At 31.3% G+C, this 18,541-nt stretch overlaps 2 protein-coding genes across 2 annotated transcripts; both read right to left on the bottom strand.

Annotated features, from left to right (window-relative positions):
* Nucleotides 1–8,657: 8,657 nt before the first annotated feature.
* On the bottom strand, nt 8,658–10,483 carry LOC141646443 (F-box/FBD/LRR-repeat protein At1g13570-like). The gene is made up of 3 exons (XM_074454330.1): nt 9,640–10,483; nt 9,384–9,542; nt 8,658–9,298 (listed from the first exon to the last, which is right to left on the bottom strand). Exons 1-3 carry the CDS (start codon nt 9,730–9,732, stop codon nt 8,951–8,953), a joined length of 600 nt encoding a protein of 199 aa, XP_074310431.1. The 5' UTR covers nt 9,733–10,483; the 3' UTR covers nt 8,658–8,950.
* LOC141649931 (F-box/LRR-repeat protein 13-like) lies at nt 9,816–10,496 on the bottom strand. Its single transcript, XM_074458597.1, has one exon. The coding sequence runs from the start codon at nt 10,494–10,496 to the stop codon at nt 9,816–9,818; it is 681 nt and encodes a 226-aa protein (XP_074314698.1).
* Between the last annotated feature and the right edge of the window lie 8,045 nt (nt 10,497–18,541).

Raw genomic sequence — 18,541 nt, forward strand, 5'->3', positions numbered from 1 at the left:
CTCATAATAATAATAATAATAATAATAATAATAATAATAATAATAATAATAATAATAATAATAATAATAATAATAATAATAATAATAATAATAATAATAATAATAATAATAATAATAATAATAATAATAATAATAATAATAATAACACATTCAAGATGTTTTATTATACATTTACTCCACTTTTGTTTTTCCTCTTCTCCCATTCATTGTAAGTTCGTAACCTAATTTCAACCTTTCATCTTACTCTTGAATTCTTAATCTTAATGAATGTTATAGCATGTTTTATATATATATATATATATATATATATATATATATATATATATATATATATATATATATATATATATATATATATATATATATATATACTTCATCTCTTTAAGTGAAATTACATATCTTTTGTGTATATCTTGGTATTGACTTTTTTTTATGGTTTTTTTTAACATTTCTAATAGTAAATTAAGTCTAACCTCTTTATTTTGTTGTGTTTTATAGGATTCAATGTCATGATCTTCTTTGATGTGAACGCTTTATTGTTATGTTGTAAGTTACTATTTTCGCCTATTGTTTTTTTTTTTATTTTTTTTATTTGTTTAACCCTTTAATTTTCATATATGTATAGTTTCTATTCTTACCAGCTTTGAGTTCAACATGACAAACAAAACCTTATATTTCACTCATTCATAAATTTAAAAAAAAATTAAAAAATATAAGTTGCAAACACAAAAAATAAAAAAAAATTGATGCAAACCTTTTATCTCCCTCCCATAACTTTGATTATCAATTTACCCTATTTATTTAACTTTATTATCTTCTTAATGATGATCTTTTTGCTTTCCCTCCCCATTATATAACAATAATCATAATTTCCATGTTATTCAAAAAATTGGTAAGTAAAGTACAATATTATAAAAAGGCAAGACTAAATATTTCACCAAGTCATCTCACTAAGCCATGTGTCATAAAAAAATTTATTTTTTTATTATCATGTGTCACATGCTTATTAGTAAAAAATTTTAAAAATATAAAGTCTCAAACATACAAAATAAATTAAAAAAAATTGATTCAACCTTTTTATCACCCTCTCATAACTTTAGTCATCAATCTACCCTATTTATTTAACTTTATTACTTTTATTTAATGATGATCTTTTTGCTTTTCCCTCACCATTATATTACAATCAAAATTTCCATTTTATTCCAAAAATTGGTATGTAAAGTTTACATAGATAACTAGAATATTTTTTTGCTTTTTTTCTTTATTGTATATTGAATTAATTAGAATCTTATTTTTTATTACTTTTGTGTTTTCAAATTGTAGGAGGATGATGCATACTCACATAATTTAAAAATATTACCTTAAGCAACTTTTTATTAGTTGAATATGCAACACTTTTCACTATGAAGTTTCATGCGGCGGCCCTAAAACCCCTCTAAAATCTATACAATCTAATTAAAGGGGTACTTAAAATGACAAATTTAATTAAATGTAACATGAAAATTTTAATGTGACGTGGATTATCAATTTATAGTTACATGGCACTGATTTCATTCACTCATCTATAAATAAATTTATACAATTTAATTAAATGGTACCTAAAATGACAAATTTTAATGTGACAAAAGAATGTAAATGTAATAATCTTTATAGTTTCATCTCATCTTTATACCTATTAATAATTAATACATTCTACTAATTTAGCATATCACTTTTTTCTTAAATGATGAATTTCATTGCCATATTTTTGTCTACGATTATCATCTCTTGTGTTATCACAATATCTCTACTTGTCTACCTTAAACACCTTTGAGATTTAATTTTGTCGGTCTAAACACTCTAATTCATTCAATCAATAAAGAGAACTTAAAATAACGCCTAAATATTTGTTGGGAGATAATCATTCATAGTCCATAATCTTTAAGCTGATTAAAACAATAAATTATTAACGATCCCGTGATTTTCACGGGCTCCAAAACTAGTTTTCTTTTATTGACTATATCCATGCAAACGGGTAAATTATATCCTACTCCCAACTCCCGAGAGTAGGGAGCAAGATACCTCATACACTCATGATATTCATAGGAAAAAAGAAAAATAAACTACCCACTACATCTTTCACAATATTTTTTTTTTTTTTCTAACTTACTCAATTTATCTTTTTAAAACCATATTAAATTCATAGTTTTCATTTATTTGTATTCAAATTTTATCAAATTTATAGTTCATAAGTATCAAATCAGACCGTTATATTTACTAAACTCAAAGTTAATATAATAGTGTCATATCATGAACACTAAAACTTAACATAGCACATGTTCATCAAATTACACTACCATATTCATTAAACTCGAATTGAATATAATAGTACCATATGGTGAATATCACACTACATATTACATATTCATCAAATTACATTATCATATTCACTAAACTTAAAACGAATATAATAGTATCATATAGTGAATACCATATTTCACAACACATATTCATCAGATTATATTATCATATTCACTAAAATCAAATGAATATAATAGTGATTTATGACGAATATCAAATTCAATAACACATATTCATCAAACAAAATTATCATATTCACTAAATTGTAAGTGAATATGATAGCATCATATGATGAATATCACACTTGAAACCACGAATTTAACCATGGATAATGAGAGAAAACATTAAAATTCTATTTAATTTACACTATTATACAACTTTTAGGGTTTGATGTAATTTCCACACTTGCCTGATAAGTTGGATTTAATTAATTAAAATATAAATCAAGATTACAAAATAATATGGTGGATGAAATTAAATTTTATAAATGGTTTTTTTGGTAAATATGGAAGACGTGGTTTGAGATAACAAGAAGAAAGAGTAAGGAAAGTGATAACTGCTAAGCAGTGGGGGTTTGTTATTTTTTTAATATTGAGGGTAGGAACTAGGAAGTACCATACACCCAGGTGTATGGTATAAGAATTGCTTAAATTTAAAAAAAAAATTAAAAAAAATTATAAAGTATACTAATATTCCTAGTTTTTTATTCTCTTCGACAAGAGACCATATTTAATATATTTTAGATGCAATTTATTTATTTAATCAATAATTTACCTTTTATATAAAAAAAATATAATAATAACAAACTATTTAAACTTAAGTTTACATAAAACCTTGGGTTAAAATTAAAACTTAGGTCTCGTTTGGTTACTCTGCTAATTCATGAGAATTTCATAATCCCATGAATTATGTTTTTTAAAGCTTGTTTGGTTACCATTTTTCTTGTAAAATGGAGGAGTTTACAACTGCTACATGATGTGCGTGTGTGTGTGGGGGGTGGTGGGTGGGGTGGGGTGGGAGTGTTTAATTACCCTCCCCCTCCTTGATCATTGGAAATATTAGGTGGGGCACATTGGTAATTCGACATTAAAATCGGGTGAATTGACATAGTTCAGCCAAATAATACACGGGAGTTTAATTAATAGGAAAAAAACTCCTCCAAGGCAACCAAACACGTTTTTATCAATTCGTGTGAATTGTATGTGGGAGTTGGATTCAAGTGAGTTGCACATTACCACAGGAATTCAACACCTATATGAACCAAACGAGCTGTAATGTACTCCAATAATTGAAGCTTTGAGAAATACGGAAATAAGGAGAAATATAGGGCTAAACAGGTCAAGGTATAGCGGCGATAGAACAACAAAAACAAATGAGTTTGGCTTGTAACCAGGTTAAAGAGAAGAAAATATTATTTTAATGCAGGAACTAGGGTTAGGCAGGTGTGCAAGAACTATTGATAAAATAACGAAATCAAAAACTAGGTCTTGTAAGTAGGTTAAAAAAATATATATTAGTATTTTAATGTAAAAACTAGGTCTAAGTAGGGGTGTATAAACAACTGATAAACATGGTCTAGCAATATCTATGCAATCTTACCCCATTATTACAGGCTTGTTGGATGTTAGGTTAATAAAAGTTTGACTAGTTCATAGATGAGATGGAAGGATTTTTTTTAGTATTAAAAGACCACTAGTTTTAAACCCGTGCAAAATTGCACGGGTATGTATTTAGGTCGGTATGAATGTTTTATTAATGAATATTTCTTATTATGTATCAATTGGGCAAATAAACAGATATTGCACGGGTATGTATTTAGTATTTCTTATTATTCTGAGAAGATATTTCTGAAAATTATAAGATTTTATTTTATATAATAAATTACTCCGTATAATTAAGAGAGATATGTCTCATATAAAAATATTAAATAAAAAATCCCATTTTAAAATTGGTAACATAAATGTTCATCTACCATTTCTTACACCTATCAAGTCCTTGATCGGTCCCGTTATATGTGTAACCCAACCCGTATACGAATTGACTTGTATGATCGGACTCGAGATCCAAGTATAGACCAACCCATATGACATATATCCCTAATATTTGTGTTCTTATATGCTTGCTGCTTACCCGTCAAAAATACTCGTAATCTCTATAATACTGGTGGGTTCAATGCATATTGTAAAGAATGACCCAATAACAAATTCTGTTCATTACCCCTTAAACTTAGCATTATAGAGCAACCCATTTAATAGCTACAAAACCTAGCTCTTCTGAGTTCTGCCCCCAACAATGCTCTTTAATTGCCCAATCGTCTCTTCATAGTTACACACAAATGCTCTTGAATTAGCATTTTGACTTCAAATCATCCTCTTCAGAACAACTTGAATGGTTATAAGTTATGATAAAATTTAAGCATCTCATCAGTTTTATATTATGGTAATGTTGCTTTATTAATTTTGATAATTTCATAGAAATTTAAAATTTTATATGTGGAGTAATATTTATTTTACCTTAATTTCATAGTATTTTATGCATGCGTCTGATATTATGGTAATGTTGCCTATATTATTAATACACCGAATACGCTAATATGGTCCAAGGGCCCAAGTCTTATATATGGCCTGAATTTGGTAAATGGTCGAACATGCTAATTTTAAAAAAAAGGCAGATCCACGAAATCGACTCATACAATCCCTAAAAAATCCCTAATCACATGGTCATATAATCGACTCACTCATCAGAGTCATCACCCTCATCCTCACTCAAGCCTATCTTTCCGCCTCCATCATCTTCACCCATCTCATTTCCTTCTCTCCCTAGCTCTGTCACTTGCTTACAAACCCAATCACAATCACTCATCTATCTAATCCTCACTCAACCTGTCTCATTCTCTCCCTTTCAATCAATTTCAACATATTCTCATCACATTCTCAACAAATCTCAAAATATCGATATTATAATTAATGAACTCAGATCTAATTGACGCCCTCAAATTGGTAAAAATCGATGAAGGTGAACAAATGGAGTGCGCAAAAAATATAGATCAAGTAGAAGAAGGTACACAAATTAATTTTCACCCTTTTTTAAACATGTAAAACAATTTTAGTATTTTTTTTCTACATGCACTGATGTTTTGTGATATTTTTTTAATATTTAAATTGGTTCCTTTTGTTAATTTAATTTATACGAAATTTTGTGATTTTTTTTGACGATTTTAATTATCACAAATGGTGTTTTTATTTTACAAATACGTAGATGTATTCTTTTAACATTCTAATCTTACCATATTTGCAATTTTGGGTCTGACCCGACCCGAACCTCATATGTTTTTCTTATTTTTTTATTTTCTTAATATTTTATGCAGATAATGAATTATGTAGCTTATTTCTATACTACTATCACAAAGATAAGTATGCTCATCTCTTGATTTGAACCTTTTTGCTATTTTCAAACAAATACAACCTTTTGATCTGAAAATGATATAAATGATACAACCACATGAAAAGTAATCAACGTTTCCAACTTGTTTATAATTTTTATACAGATAATACTGACCGTTCTGTTTATCTTAATTTCAGGTCTCTCACTAATGAGCAAAATTGTTATAGTTGTATTTTGATAAGTAAGTGTTTTTTTTAAAATTAAGTGCTTGTTTTTTATAGATTATTGTACTTTATTTATAATAATTAATTTCATAAATTTATTGTTTTCGTTCCAAATATATGTAATTCATTTCCGTAGTGTAATGTAATTTATTCTCGTAATTATGTAATTTTATTATTAATTATGTAATTCATTTCGATTATATGTTGTTAATTTCAATCATTCCGTAATTCATTATGTAATTCATTTCCATAATGTAATGTCATTCCTTCTCGTAAATATGTAATTTTATTATTATTTAATTTTGTTTTAAAAATTATGTAATTCAATTTTATTAACTTCCATTTGTAATTCATTCTGCGTATATGTTATTAATTTTATTTACACGGAATGTATAAAATCATTTCATAATATTAATTCATAGAATTTTTTCATAATATTATTTCATAGAATTTGTTGCAAGACGGAATTTATCGCATGTTTGAAAAGACGGAAATCTGAAGAAATAAATACATTGCACACTAACGGATCCCACCATAACATGAATTTCAAAAAAAAAAAAAAAAGAGGTTGCATTAATGACATGGCCCGCTGAGGATTGAGTATTGTCTTTTGTATTAATATAGATAAGATAATTAAAGTACGGAATTACTTTTTTACATACGTATTTTACTCATTCACATATATTTTTTCATAAAGTTTTTGTATCCTACCCTTTTGTAAAATCAAAACGACCATCTTTCTCTAATATTGAATCTAATTACTTTAAAACTTAAACAATAGATTATAATTCTCCAATTAGTGAAGTAATGTTGTTTATTAGTGATAATTAATACGTTTTATTGACAATGTTAAGTTTAATTTTTACTGAAATTAATATTGGTGTGTGTGATTGTTAAGGGGGTGGTCGTCGCTGGGTTTGTGGGGGTGGTCGGCGTCGGGTTTGTGGTTGCCAGATAGGGACGGGGAGTTGAACGGAGGTTTGAGGTTGTCAAATCAGACCGGTTATCGATGGTGGGTAAGGGGGTTGTCGACGTCGGGGTTGTCGGCATCGGGGTTGCCGGCTGGAGGTTGTTGGCTGGAAAATGGGTTGTGAATGGAGGTCAGGTGGTGATGGAGGTTGTCGACGTCGGATATGCATGTAAGTTGTAACGTGTTGTTATTTTGTTTTGATTTTTCTTTTTCTTTTTTTTTTATATATTATTTAGTTTCTTTTTTTAAATTATATAATCCGTCAACAAGCGGAGTTAGTGGCTGGTCGGAGTTGGTGAACGGAGGTGGTGAAGGGAGATGAAAGAAAGGAGAAGAAAAATATCAATTGGGTGAATGATGAAAAAAATGACAAGGGTAGTATGGTAAAAGTCGTATGTGAAAGTGGAAAATCCGTATGTGAACAAGTACGTACCTTAAAAGTATATCAGAGGTTGGGATGACAATGGATAGAATCTTATAAGATCAAGATCCAGTTCATATCTATAGGATCTGAAATTATATTTTTTTTTATAGTAACATAGTTATGAAGTTTAATAAATGTTAGTCTTAGTATCATCTATATCAATTTGTCAAAAATCCTAAATTTCAAATTTTTGTATAAATGATAAAATGAGTTAAATATATACAAGTAGTACTCTACTACAAATTTCATTGCAATCTCATTATATGTTTTGTATATATACATTAGATAGATAATACGACATGTACACATAAATATTAGATAATAATATACATTTAGCCATTATCCATGTTAATAGAATTTTTTTGCCTAACTTGTTAATAAGATTGAGATCCTCGCAACTCCAATTTCATTCTATGAGAGGTGTTATTCAAATGAAAAACGATGAATAAAAAAGCAACACATACCCAAATAAAACGGGTGATTTTCGTACATAATGTTCTGAGATAAAATAATTCTCACTATATGGTTACTTGAAAAATAATTCCCACCATATAATTAAGCTAGGTTTGGATAACCCAATGTAAAAGGATTGGAAAGAACATTATACTTGGATTTTCTAGAGGTATTGTCTTGTAAGAAAATTATTCCCTACATATTGCTACTTTTATTTTTATATTTATTTTTTTAACTTTAAGAAGACATATTTAGGTATATATTATAATTATTTGACATATAATATATATAGTAATAAAATTTAAATTAGAATTATGATAAAAAAATATAAAATATTTTATTTTTTATTTGAGTATATTAATATTAATTTAAAAACAACTTTTTCATAGACTTATTTTGTGTGCTCGGAATGTATCTTTTCATCATTTTCTTTTTGCAATAGTTAACTTTTTTTTTTGGGGTTTTTAATACAATAAGGCAATTTATTTTTTATTTTTTACATTAACACTTGATGTATGACTTATTGCAAAAAAAAAAAAAAGATGAATCATAACTCAGACTTGTACTTGCTTCGATATTAAATTTTAATCCGACCATTTCGAACACACATATAAATAAAGCTAAGAAAAAAGTGCGAGTATATTTTTAAGTAATATTAATACACATAAAAAAATACATTTTAAATTTTTTTTTATCATAATTGTAATTAAAAATTATAGTAGCAAAATATAGGGAATAATTTTGTTTATAAGACAATATTTAAGAAAATTTCAATTTTATTGTTCTTTCCATTCCTTTGCTTTCGATTATCCAACCTTACTTCAACTATATGGTGGGAATTATATTTCAAGTAGTCATATGATGAGAATTAATTTATCTCATAGCATTACGTAAGGAAATCACCCAAAAACATAAAACAAGTCAGATAGATATATAGGACAACAACACAATACCTTGGGACTGGCAAAAAAAATTGTCCCATCTATCTAAATGAGTACAATTTGACCGAGCTTAAAGACGTATACGTACGTATTAGAGAGATCAACTCTATGAACAATCATACTTGCAGTCGATGCAATGGAGTTGCTGAGTCAATGAAAAGAGAGCAACTGTAAGTCTGTAACCAACCGTGCCATTCAATGATTTAGACAATCTTTACTCCAAATAAACAAATTGTGCCTTTGTTGATGCTTTTGGAAATCTAATCAGCTGTTTTAATACCTTAAGCTCGGAAACAGCATCAAGTTTTTCACACTTGAATAACATTATCTCGAGCACTGTTGAGTTAGCAAGAACATACTCGATAAACTTTAGCTCCGCACTTGATCCTGTAATACCCGTAATTTTCACCTTCTGAAGCTTTCGCAACTCATAGTCATAGTGGTGGTTACACTGGTGGACATTACTGTGCTCAACAGCATCGCTGGGCCTGATAATCTTCACCAAAGCGGTCAATAGATTTGGATGATTTTCGAGATCTAGCTCAGATTCACTCACTTGCACCTGCAAATATAACGAATGGTGAAGACATGGCTACTGTGAATTAAGTAGATTAATTACAAGTTGGTTATTAATAGATGTTACTCACCGAAATTTCAAGATCCTTGATGACGGGGCAGCTTTGAAGCATGCCATGAGTGAAGCGAAATACATCAGAATCAGTTAACTCCAGATTTGCTAGACATAATCTATGTACACGGTTAAATGCTACAGGAAGCGATCTGTTTATCCCGCCTACAGCCAAGAACTTGCGTAACAAGTATTAAGAAGGTTAGCTGATGGCCATAGTAAGTTTTTCTACGAGTGAATATTAGCTGATTAGCTACGACATTTAGGTCATTTACCTTAGGCAAGTTACCTCCAATCTCAAGGCTCTGCAAATTATATGAACTAGCAAGACTGTTGATGGTGGCAACAACTGTTTGAATGCCTTTCATCTCCGATTTAGTTGAACATAGTAACACATCAGTAAGACGAGCCGCCTTTTTGAGACAAAGAGAATCAAATTTACCTCGGATAATCAGCTTTTCAAGTCGTGGCCATCAACATCAAGAATATCCATGCCAAGACAATCCTCAAGCCTCAAAAATACGAGGCAAGGACACTTCGCAATGATACTCCAAAGCATGTCAATGTCATTGTTAAATTTAAGGCAGAGCAGCTCAAGGCGCTTTAGATGAGGAAAGCCCTTAAAGTCAAATGGAGGAGTAATTAAAACAAAGCACTGAAGTTTAAGCTTCATCAAGTCGGTACAATGGAAAATGTAAGAAGGGAGGATCACAAGATCAGACCATTTTCGAGCCCAATTATCTAGAGCAATCTTTTTAGTATAGGTTCTTGAGAGTAGAGAAAGCCATGGGCTTAGACTCGCATTTTTATCGACTTGTAGATCAGCATTACCCGGCTTGAGCACAAGATAAAAACTCTGTATACGTCCATTGTGGTGTAAGAGTATGTTGCTGATTATGCGACTTTCTTTTTGCCAATCAGTTGTTGAATCTGCTTTGCGGAACCCTGTCCAGAAAGTTTCATCAAATGTAAGATACGGACAGGATAGCCAAATATGCCTCCATGTTCTTGAGAGTATACTTGTCTTTGCCGCTATGGTAAAAGGCAAGTATTTTAGAATCTTATCAGTCACAATCGCAGGCATAATGGTGATCAAGTTGTTGTTTGTTTCTAGGGACTCGGAAGAAGCCATTTGAGCTGAAAATTCGAAAGAAGTCAGTTTAACCTTAGAGAACTTTATCATTAAAATGATTTAGAACCAGAAAAACGTTGCGCAAACAAGATTTTTACCAAACAAAAATATGCCTGAGGTTTTCATTTAGATGGGAGCAGAGGTACAAACGAGTTGTGACATAACGTAAATGTAAAAAATCTAAAATTTTAACTAAAACTTTCAAAATTTAGGTTGTCTAGCTAGTCCCCTAGATCCACCACTGCAATTCTTACTCATAACAATAACAATAACAAGAACAACATCCTCTCAATTCGAAGGAATGATTCTTCCATCTGCACTTGAACTTAGTTATCCTTTTAACTATAAGATGAAAGCCCCGTTCTTTTGAATATAAACTATCTTAACTGAACCGAACTTAATTTTATAAAACCTTAACCAAATTGAATCTAACTACTACCCAACTTATGTTGTTATAACAGAAGTAAGAAAGACAAATAAAGAACAATATAGAAAGCAACGCACGGATTTACGTGGTTCACTAACGGTATGATATGTGAGGAGTTTTCAGATTACAGATTCAGACGGTATGATAAACATGACTGATAGAATCCGAACTAAGGCAAACTTAACCTTATCTATAGAACGTGAATTGAACGGAAATTAAATCTAAAAGATCATGACTTAACTTGAGATAAACCTTGCATCTCTAATGGGATTGTCAAGACTTCATTAAACTGAAATGACAGAGCCATAGCATGACACAAAAAAACTCAAATAAACCGTTCAACATGCAAGTTAATTAACTCTTTTAATACGGAGTAACAAACATATTTTTTCAGTCCCGGTCATTTGTTTACCTTTATTCTTGGCACAGAGACCAAGGAAAGACGACGAGGTCAATTATTAGATGACAAGTCGACCAAATTGGGGGTGTGGAGGATTAAATTGTCCATCAAAGGCATTCTTAAAATCGAAAGGTAAACAATCGACTAATATACCCAAAAATAGAATAGGTATGACAAATGACCGTGACGGAGGGAGTAACAAGGAGTAACAATTACTACGTATTATGTAAGTATTATTGTACTCGACTACTCGTATATATTGCATGCATACAATCTTACACAAAACCAATCGAACATGACCAATTAAACAAGAATATAATAACATAAATTTAGAGGAACACTATCATTAGAAAAATTAAGTCTAAAATTAAATTACCACAAATCAAACAAATTAACTAGAATGAAATCAGAATTAAGAAAAACAAGAGTAAATTGTTTGAGAAATCTTAATAAGTTACCAATGTCGGATACAGTCGTTCAGCAGGGAGTGCATCGGGCGCGATCAATGTGAGATTTTTTTTATTTTTTTTATTTTTTTTATTTTTTTAAGATCGTCTATCAAGAAACCTACTAGTGAGAAAATTGATATAATTATGGCGTTTTTTTAAAGAAAAGATTAAAATTTAGGAAGGATTTTCTATGGTGTGCTTAGGTTTTTCAGAATTCCTTTTTTCTTTTTTTTTTTAAAAAAATTACCGTTCCTCTTAATTTTCTCATTTTGCACGTGATACCGAACTTCAAGTTTATAAAAATGGTACTCTTTAGGTTTGATTCAACCGCAATGTACCCTCCATTATCGTTTTCAAAAATTTTAATCAATGTATATATATAAAAGAAGCTTTTTTCAGAACACGTGGTAGTTCCCAATAATTTTAAAACACTCAAAAATTCTAGATAATAAAAATAAATATATAAAATATAATAAGAAGTATTAAGATAATAATAATATATAGGCAACGTATTTGAATAGGACTCAAACCCATTCATCTTTAGCATATATTGAGAGTATATATAAATTCCATACCATCACCATTCACGCATTGTATTCTCTGCACCAAAAATTTCAACTGTCTGCTTTCTTGATCATTAGAGAATTTTATTATTACTTTTCTCTATTTTATATTTAGAGGATTATATTTATGATTGATGATGTTATTTTAAATTCAGATTCATTGATGTACATATTACTGTATTATATTAATATTAATAGTTGTGTTTTTTTTGGCAGGTTTATGTGTTTATGGCCAACGCTATAGGTTACCGAGCAAAGTATGATGATGGTATATATTAGTTTCACAAATTCTTAAGAGAGAGACGGTCGATCTCTTACTAATCTCCTTTGTTTATTACTTTGTATATAAGATTATTTTTGGAAACCAAATACAAAAACAAAAACTTAATAGTCTTACATCTATATTTGATCTTATAATTGTATACTAATGCATGTGTTTTGTGTTGTGCAATTTTTCAGGCCATCGTCACACGTCTTCGTATAATGATGAATTGATGACACACCTCTTTTAACTTTTTAGTAATAATAATACTATTGTTTGATTTTACATGCCATTGTCGTCGAAATTTTTTATGCACAACAATGACATCTATAAGTTTCAAGAATGTGTATGATAGTATTCATACTTACTAATAACCTTTATTTCTGTAAAAAAAATCGGGGATAATAGTAGTAGTCCATTCATACAACATACTAAATATAGGAATAAAATATTAGCAGAAATAGAGATTTTAGGCGCTTTCTCTTTTGTTCGGGTGAGATAGTCTTCTTCTTTGTGCTTAAAGAAGCACAGAACGAGAGCAGATAGAGCATCCTCTTCCGCCGGGCATGAATCCGATTTGAATCTAATTGCGCATTAACTCATTTGTTTTGGCAAGTAGGCAAGGCGAATCGTAATTGGTCGAAAGAGCAGTTTTAGTGCGCTTAGTTAAATTAAGAGGAAGGGAGTACTCTTTCATTATGCATGGAACATGATTGTTACAAGTTCATCCGACACTTTTAATTTGGACAATCGGACAATATAAACGAGGGTACATATGTTTGCTGTTTACGTGAAATGCATGGTTAGCATCATATGACTTCAATATGGAAGTATGCAAACTATAGGGTAGTGTTGGTCTTGCTTCAGACTGGCTATTTTGGTCTAAATTAAGGATAAGACGGAATTTCGTAATCATTTTACAGTTAAATGTGAGCACTATTAAAAAACAGCTTACCATAAGCTATCATGTCATACCGGTTATACAATTGTGGTTACATTTAACCATGAAATAGTCACATATACCCGTCTTAAACTTCAGACGAAAAATAATAAACAAGAATTTTTGTGCTAGGGGTATAATAGACGTGGGGGTTGGAAAATATTTCTAAATGTATTTTTTTTAAGTTATAAGGAATAAACAAATCAATACTATAATATAATGGTTAATAATTACTCCCTCCGCACCATACAGATGATAACGTGGTAAAAAATGGGGTTTATGTAATTGTGGGTTTAATTGTGAGTTGGCAGGTGGGGTATTTAGTGACATTTTATGTAAATATCAAATAGGTATAAGGATAATTTGGTAATGTTGTGGGCCAAATAAGGAATATTATCATTGGTGTGGTACGTCCGTATTAGGTAACTGTTACCATTGGTCTGGTACGGAAGGAGCATGAGTATGAGATTGGGCTTTCTGTTCATCGTCAACAACTATAGTTAATCCGTGAGCTGGAAATTTGATGGCACGTAACAAATTCTAACCTCATGGTTGAGCAAGATGAATTTTATACCAACACAAGCACTTAACATAACATTATACTGATATCAGAGTAACAGAAATTGTTAGAGCAGATAAATTTAGGAAATATTTAGGGATAACCCATGACAAATCCTCACGGAGTCACGGTTATGTACAATTAAAAATTCAGCCCCTATTAAAATAGGAGTCCAAACAAATCAAATGAGTAACTAATATAATTTGTAAGGTATGAAAGTATAAATTTCTTCCATTATATATAAAATATTTAATAATAACTCATCAACAAAAGATGAATCGGTTGGGTAAGTTAATTGGATCTTGATCATATTGTTCAAGTTTCAACTACCTATCTAGAATTACGATCAATTTAGTTCTTAACAATCATGCATCAATATAATTTATTTCATTTGATCAATAATGATCACGAATCATGTTGAAAATATGATCATCCATATACTCCCATCGTCTCAATTATTTGTTTACGTGAATAAAATACCCATTACAAAGAATAAAGAAGGTAAACAAATAAATGAGACGGAGATACTACTTTATGTAACCTATCCAATTTTAAAAGTAACTTAATATGGAGGACCATATTTATACTTTTTAAGTTCGAGTTTAAATTGGGTCCTTACCTTTCATATTTCCATCTATAGTTCAATCCAATCCGGCCCAAGCTCAACCTTACAAACAGAATAAATAGGCTACTCATCTATTATTACAAAATGTTTTAGTATCCGTGCAACGCACGGGCATGAAATCTAGTTGAGTATAAATCGTAGACCAAAAATTGGACAAATTTTTCAAAAAATAATTATCCTTTTGAAATCTGTAATTTAATCAAACGAAAATGGTCATTCAGAAATTAAAGATCGAAGTTATGGTTTGTTTGAGATTTTTATAAAAACAAAAACCTAGAAATGCCGGTCGACCTTTTTTTCTTCTTCTCAAATTGTACGTTATGAGTAGACAATATTAGACCTGGCAGAACGGGTCACCAGACCGATTACGGGTTGGGTTAGTTCGGGCCAATTTCGGGTCGAGTCGGGTTATTTCGGGTTTTAGGTTTTTTTTCGGGTATGGTGGTCGGGTCATTTTCAGGTTAAGCGGGTCGGGTTATTTCGAGTCGGGTCATTTTCGGGTCAATGATTAAGACAGAAAAAATTACGTTTTGTATTATTACCCCTTTTTACTTCAATTTTGATAATTAATTCTTCATTTTTAACATTAATAATATTAAGTGTGCTTCTAAATTAGCGATTTTAAGTCTTTTTTGTTCAATTAGAGTTACGTTTTGTCGGGCCGTGTTCAGGTCGGATTGTTTTCGGATCGGGTCATTTCGGGTCTGGTTATTTCGGATCAACAAAGTTCAGGTCATATTGGGGTCGGGTCAATTGGAGTTTTGGGTCAAAGTCGAAGGTTGCAGTTCAGGTCAATTTCGGGTCTCGGGTCAGCTTTTTCGAGTAAAGCGGGTCGGATTGATTTTGCCACGTCTAGTTATGACGAGGTAATCATTTTAGAAAGAAAATTGACCAACTCTGAATTCCACGCTAGGAGTTATGATCAATTGAAATATTTTATAACGACAAAAACGGCACGTCACGATACATCCGTCTTAACCACGAGATTAAGATCTCTTAAATGAGTTATCCAAATTCTAATATATTGTAATTTAGAGCTGGAAAACTGGTCAATCAGGTCGGGTTCAGGTCGGGCTAGTTCCGGCCGGATTTCTCATTGATTTCGGGTTGAATTTGCCAAGTCTACGAAGAACCCATACATTTTTGTTCCGGGACCTTGAAATCCCGATAACCGTGTATAATACACTTAAATTTTTGCCATTTTGGAGGTCATAGCGGGTCATGTTTCTTTTTCTACTAGTTTTTCTACCACGTGTCGGGTGAGGTCATTTCGTATTTTTCAAAATTTCGGGTGAGTTCAGGTCGGGTCGGATTATTTCGGGTTTACGGGTTTGTTGGCCGGGTCTATTTCGGGTCAATCTGGTCGGGTTATTTCGGGCCGGGTCGCATTCGGGTTAATGATTAAGAGAAAAAAAAGGCATTTCAAGCTTTTTGGGGTCAATTAAAGTTATATTTTGTCGGCCATTTTCGGGTTGAGTGGTTTCGGGCCGGATCATTTCGGGTCCGGTCTGTTACGGGTCCATGAAAGCTCAGGTCATTTTCGAGTCGGGTCGGGTCAATTTGGGTTTCAGGTGTCATTCGGGTTCGGCAGTTCGGATCTATTTCGGGTCTCAGATCAACCTTTTCGGGTCGGGTCAATCGGATCGGGTTGATTTTGTCAGGTCTATGTGTCTGGAGTCGCTTCATGAGTTTCTGTATTCGATTTTCAGCCTTAATTAAGAAGTATTCATCTATTTTTAAGGAGTACCTGATTTTCGTCCAAGACTCGTTTATCGCGTACCGGCACCTTCAAAAGTCCTATGTTGCTTCTCAAAATTTGTGTGGCTGCTTTATCCGACCCGAAGAACCCTCTTATGATTTACATACATTTTTGTTTCGGGACCCTAAAATCCTGAAAACGGTTTATACACTTAAATTTGAATCGTTTGGAAGGTCGTACCGGGTCATGTTTCTTTTCCTCTTGGGGTTTCTACCACTTGTCAGGGGTCGCTTCAGGAGTTACGGTATTCGATTTTTGGCCCTAAATATGAAGTACCCATCTATTTTTAAGGAGTACTCGATTTTCGTCGAGACTCGTTTATCGCGTACCGGCACCCTTGAATGTGGTTTGTTTTGCTTCTCAAAATTTGTGTAGCTACTTTGTCTGACTCGAGGAACCGTCTGTATAATTTACGTACATTTTAGCTCTGAGCCCGAAATCCCGAAAATCGCGTATTATTCACTTAAATTTTTGCTGTTTTGGAGGTCGTACCGGATCACATTTCTTCTCCTACTTGTTTTTCTACCGCGTGTCTGGGGTCGTTTCATGAGTTACAGTATTCGATTTTCGGCCCTAAATAAGAAGTATCCATCTATTTTTAAGGAGTACTTGATCTTTGTTAGAAACTCGTTTATCGCGTACCGGCATCCTCAAGTGTCCTCCGTTGTTTCTCAACATTTGTGTGGCTGCTTTATCTGAATCGAGCTAGGAGCTATCCATTTGATTTATAGAAATTTTTGTTTCGGGACCCTAAAATCCCGAAAATCGGGTATTATACACTTCAATTTGAGCCGTTTGGGAGGTCGTACCGAGTCATGTTTCTTTTCCTACCAGATTTTCTAGTACGTTTCTGGGTCGCTTCATGAGTTACAATATTCGATTTCCAGCCTTTTTTTTTTAAAAGTATTCATCTATTTTTAAAGAATACATGTTTTTCGTCCGAGACTCGTTTATTATTTGCATATTTATGTTGTTTTTAAAATTAAAAAATATACTTCAAACTTAGTGATTAAATGTTTTTATTATGGAATAATGTGATTAATTGGTGGGTAAATAATGAACATATTGATTAATTCACTTTTTATGGTGAATTATATAAAAAATTAGTGAAAGAAATTTTAGAATTTTTTATTTTTTTAAAAAAACATTATATAGAAGTTTTGCTTATAAATTTAATTTCGAAGAATTAACTTGAATTTATTTTATCTCATTTAAGTTTAAATTAATTAAATTTTATACATTTCGGTTTTAGTTTAGTTTAATTCAGAATCAAACAGTTTAATTAAGTTTGGTTCGTTTCAATCCAACACTCAAAAAGAACATGGTTGTTGTAGGAGTGTAATGACCTAAATTTGTTGGACAAGCACTTGAAATTAAGTAGGAAACTCGTTTAATTGGGTTCTTTTATTTTAGTTTAATTTTTTTCCTTTTTTTTTTATAATTATATTTATTTTAAGTTGTATATATCATAGAAGAAAGACGGAATTCGATTTTAAAACCCCTAAATTTACCTTGACTTTCCATTACATTTCCGTTCTTCCTTTTTGTTTTCCATTTTTCCATTTTTTATTCGCACTTTGAGGCGTGCGTTCACCCATGGACGGTTCGAAAGGATGATTCATGTCAGCCGACCCCAAATCATTTTGGGATTAAGGCTCTGATGTTGTTGTTGTTGTTGTTGTTGTTGTTGTTGTTGTATATATCATAGAAGAGTACAGCTAAATACCGTCCGGAAGAAATAGTCGTTAATGAGAAAAATCAGTCGTAAAACTGATTAGAGACTAAAAAAATCCATCGCTAAAAATCGTCGTTAAATTGCCGTCGGTAAAAATCCCGTTTCTTGTAGAGGTTGTATGATGGGTATTACGCTCTTCGGTTCTTCTAATCTATAATAAATGGCCGAAAGAAGTATAACTTAACTTTTAACCAAGCTATAATTCCGCATGTAACAAAATTGGTAATGTGAAAGATCAAGTAAGGTGAAGGTAGAACGTACTACGTAGACACTCCGATCAGCCGGTCTACTCGGGTTTAAGTCTGATAATTTTGGGTTGTTCAATT

This window comes from Silene latifolia, chromosome 3 (assembly GCF_048544455.1).
Source record: "Silene latifolia isolate original U9 population chromosome 3, ASM4854445v1, whole genome shotgun sequence".
Taxonomy (NCBI): domain Eukaryota; kingdom Viridiplantae; phylum Streptophyta; class Magnoliopsida; order Caryophyllales; family Caryophyllaceae; genus Silene; species Silene latifolia.

Bases quoted from the DNA above. Each gene is read 5' to 3' on its own strand.
- LOC141646443 (XM_074454330.1), bottom strand. From the start codon at position 9,732: ATGAAAGGCATTCAAACAGTTGTTGCCACCATCAACAGTCTTGCTAGT. The intron at 9,543-9,639 runs GTAAATGACCTA...TTGTTACGCAAG, and splicing joins TTGGAGGTAACTTGCCTAAG to TTCTTGGCTGTAGGCGGGAT. The intron at 9,299-9,383 runs GTGAGTAACATC...TTATATTTGCAG, and splicing joins TCAAGGATCTTGAAATTTCG to GTGCAAGTGAGTGAATCTGA.
- LOC141649931 (XM_074458597.1), bottom strand. From the start codon at position 10,496: ATGGCTTCTTCCGAGTCCCTAGAAACAAACAACAACTTGATCACCATT.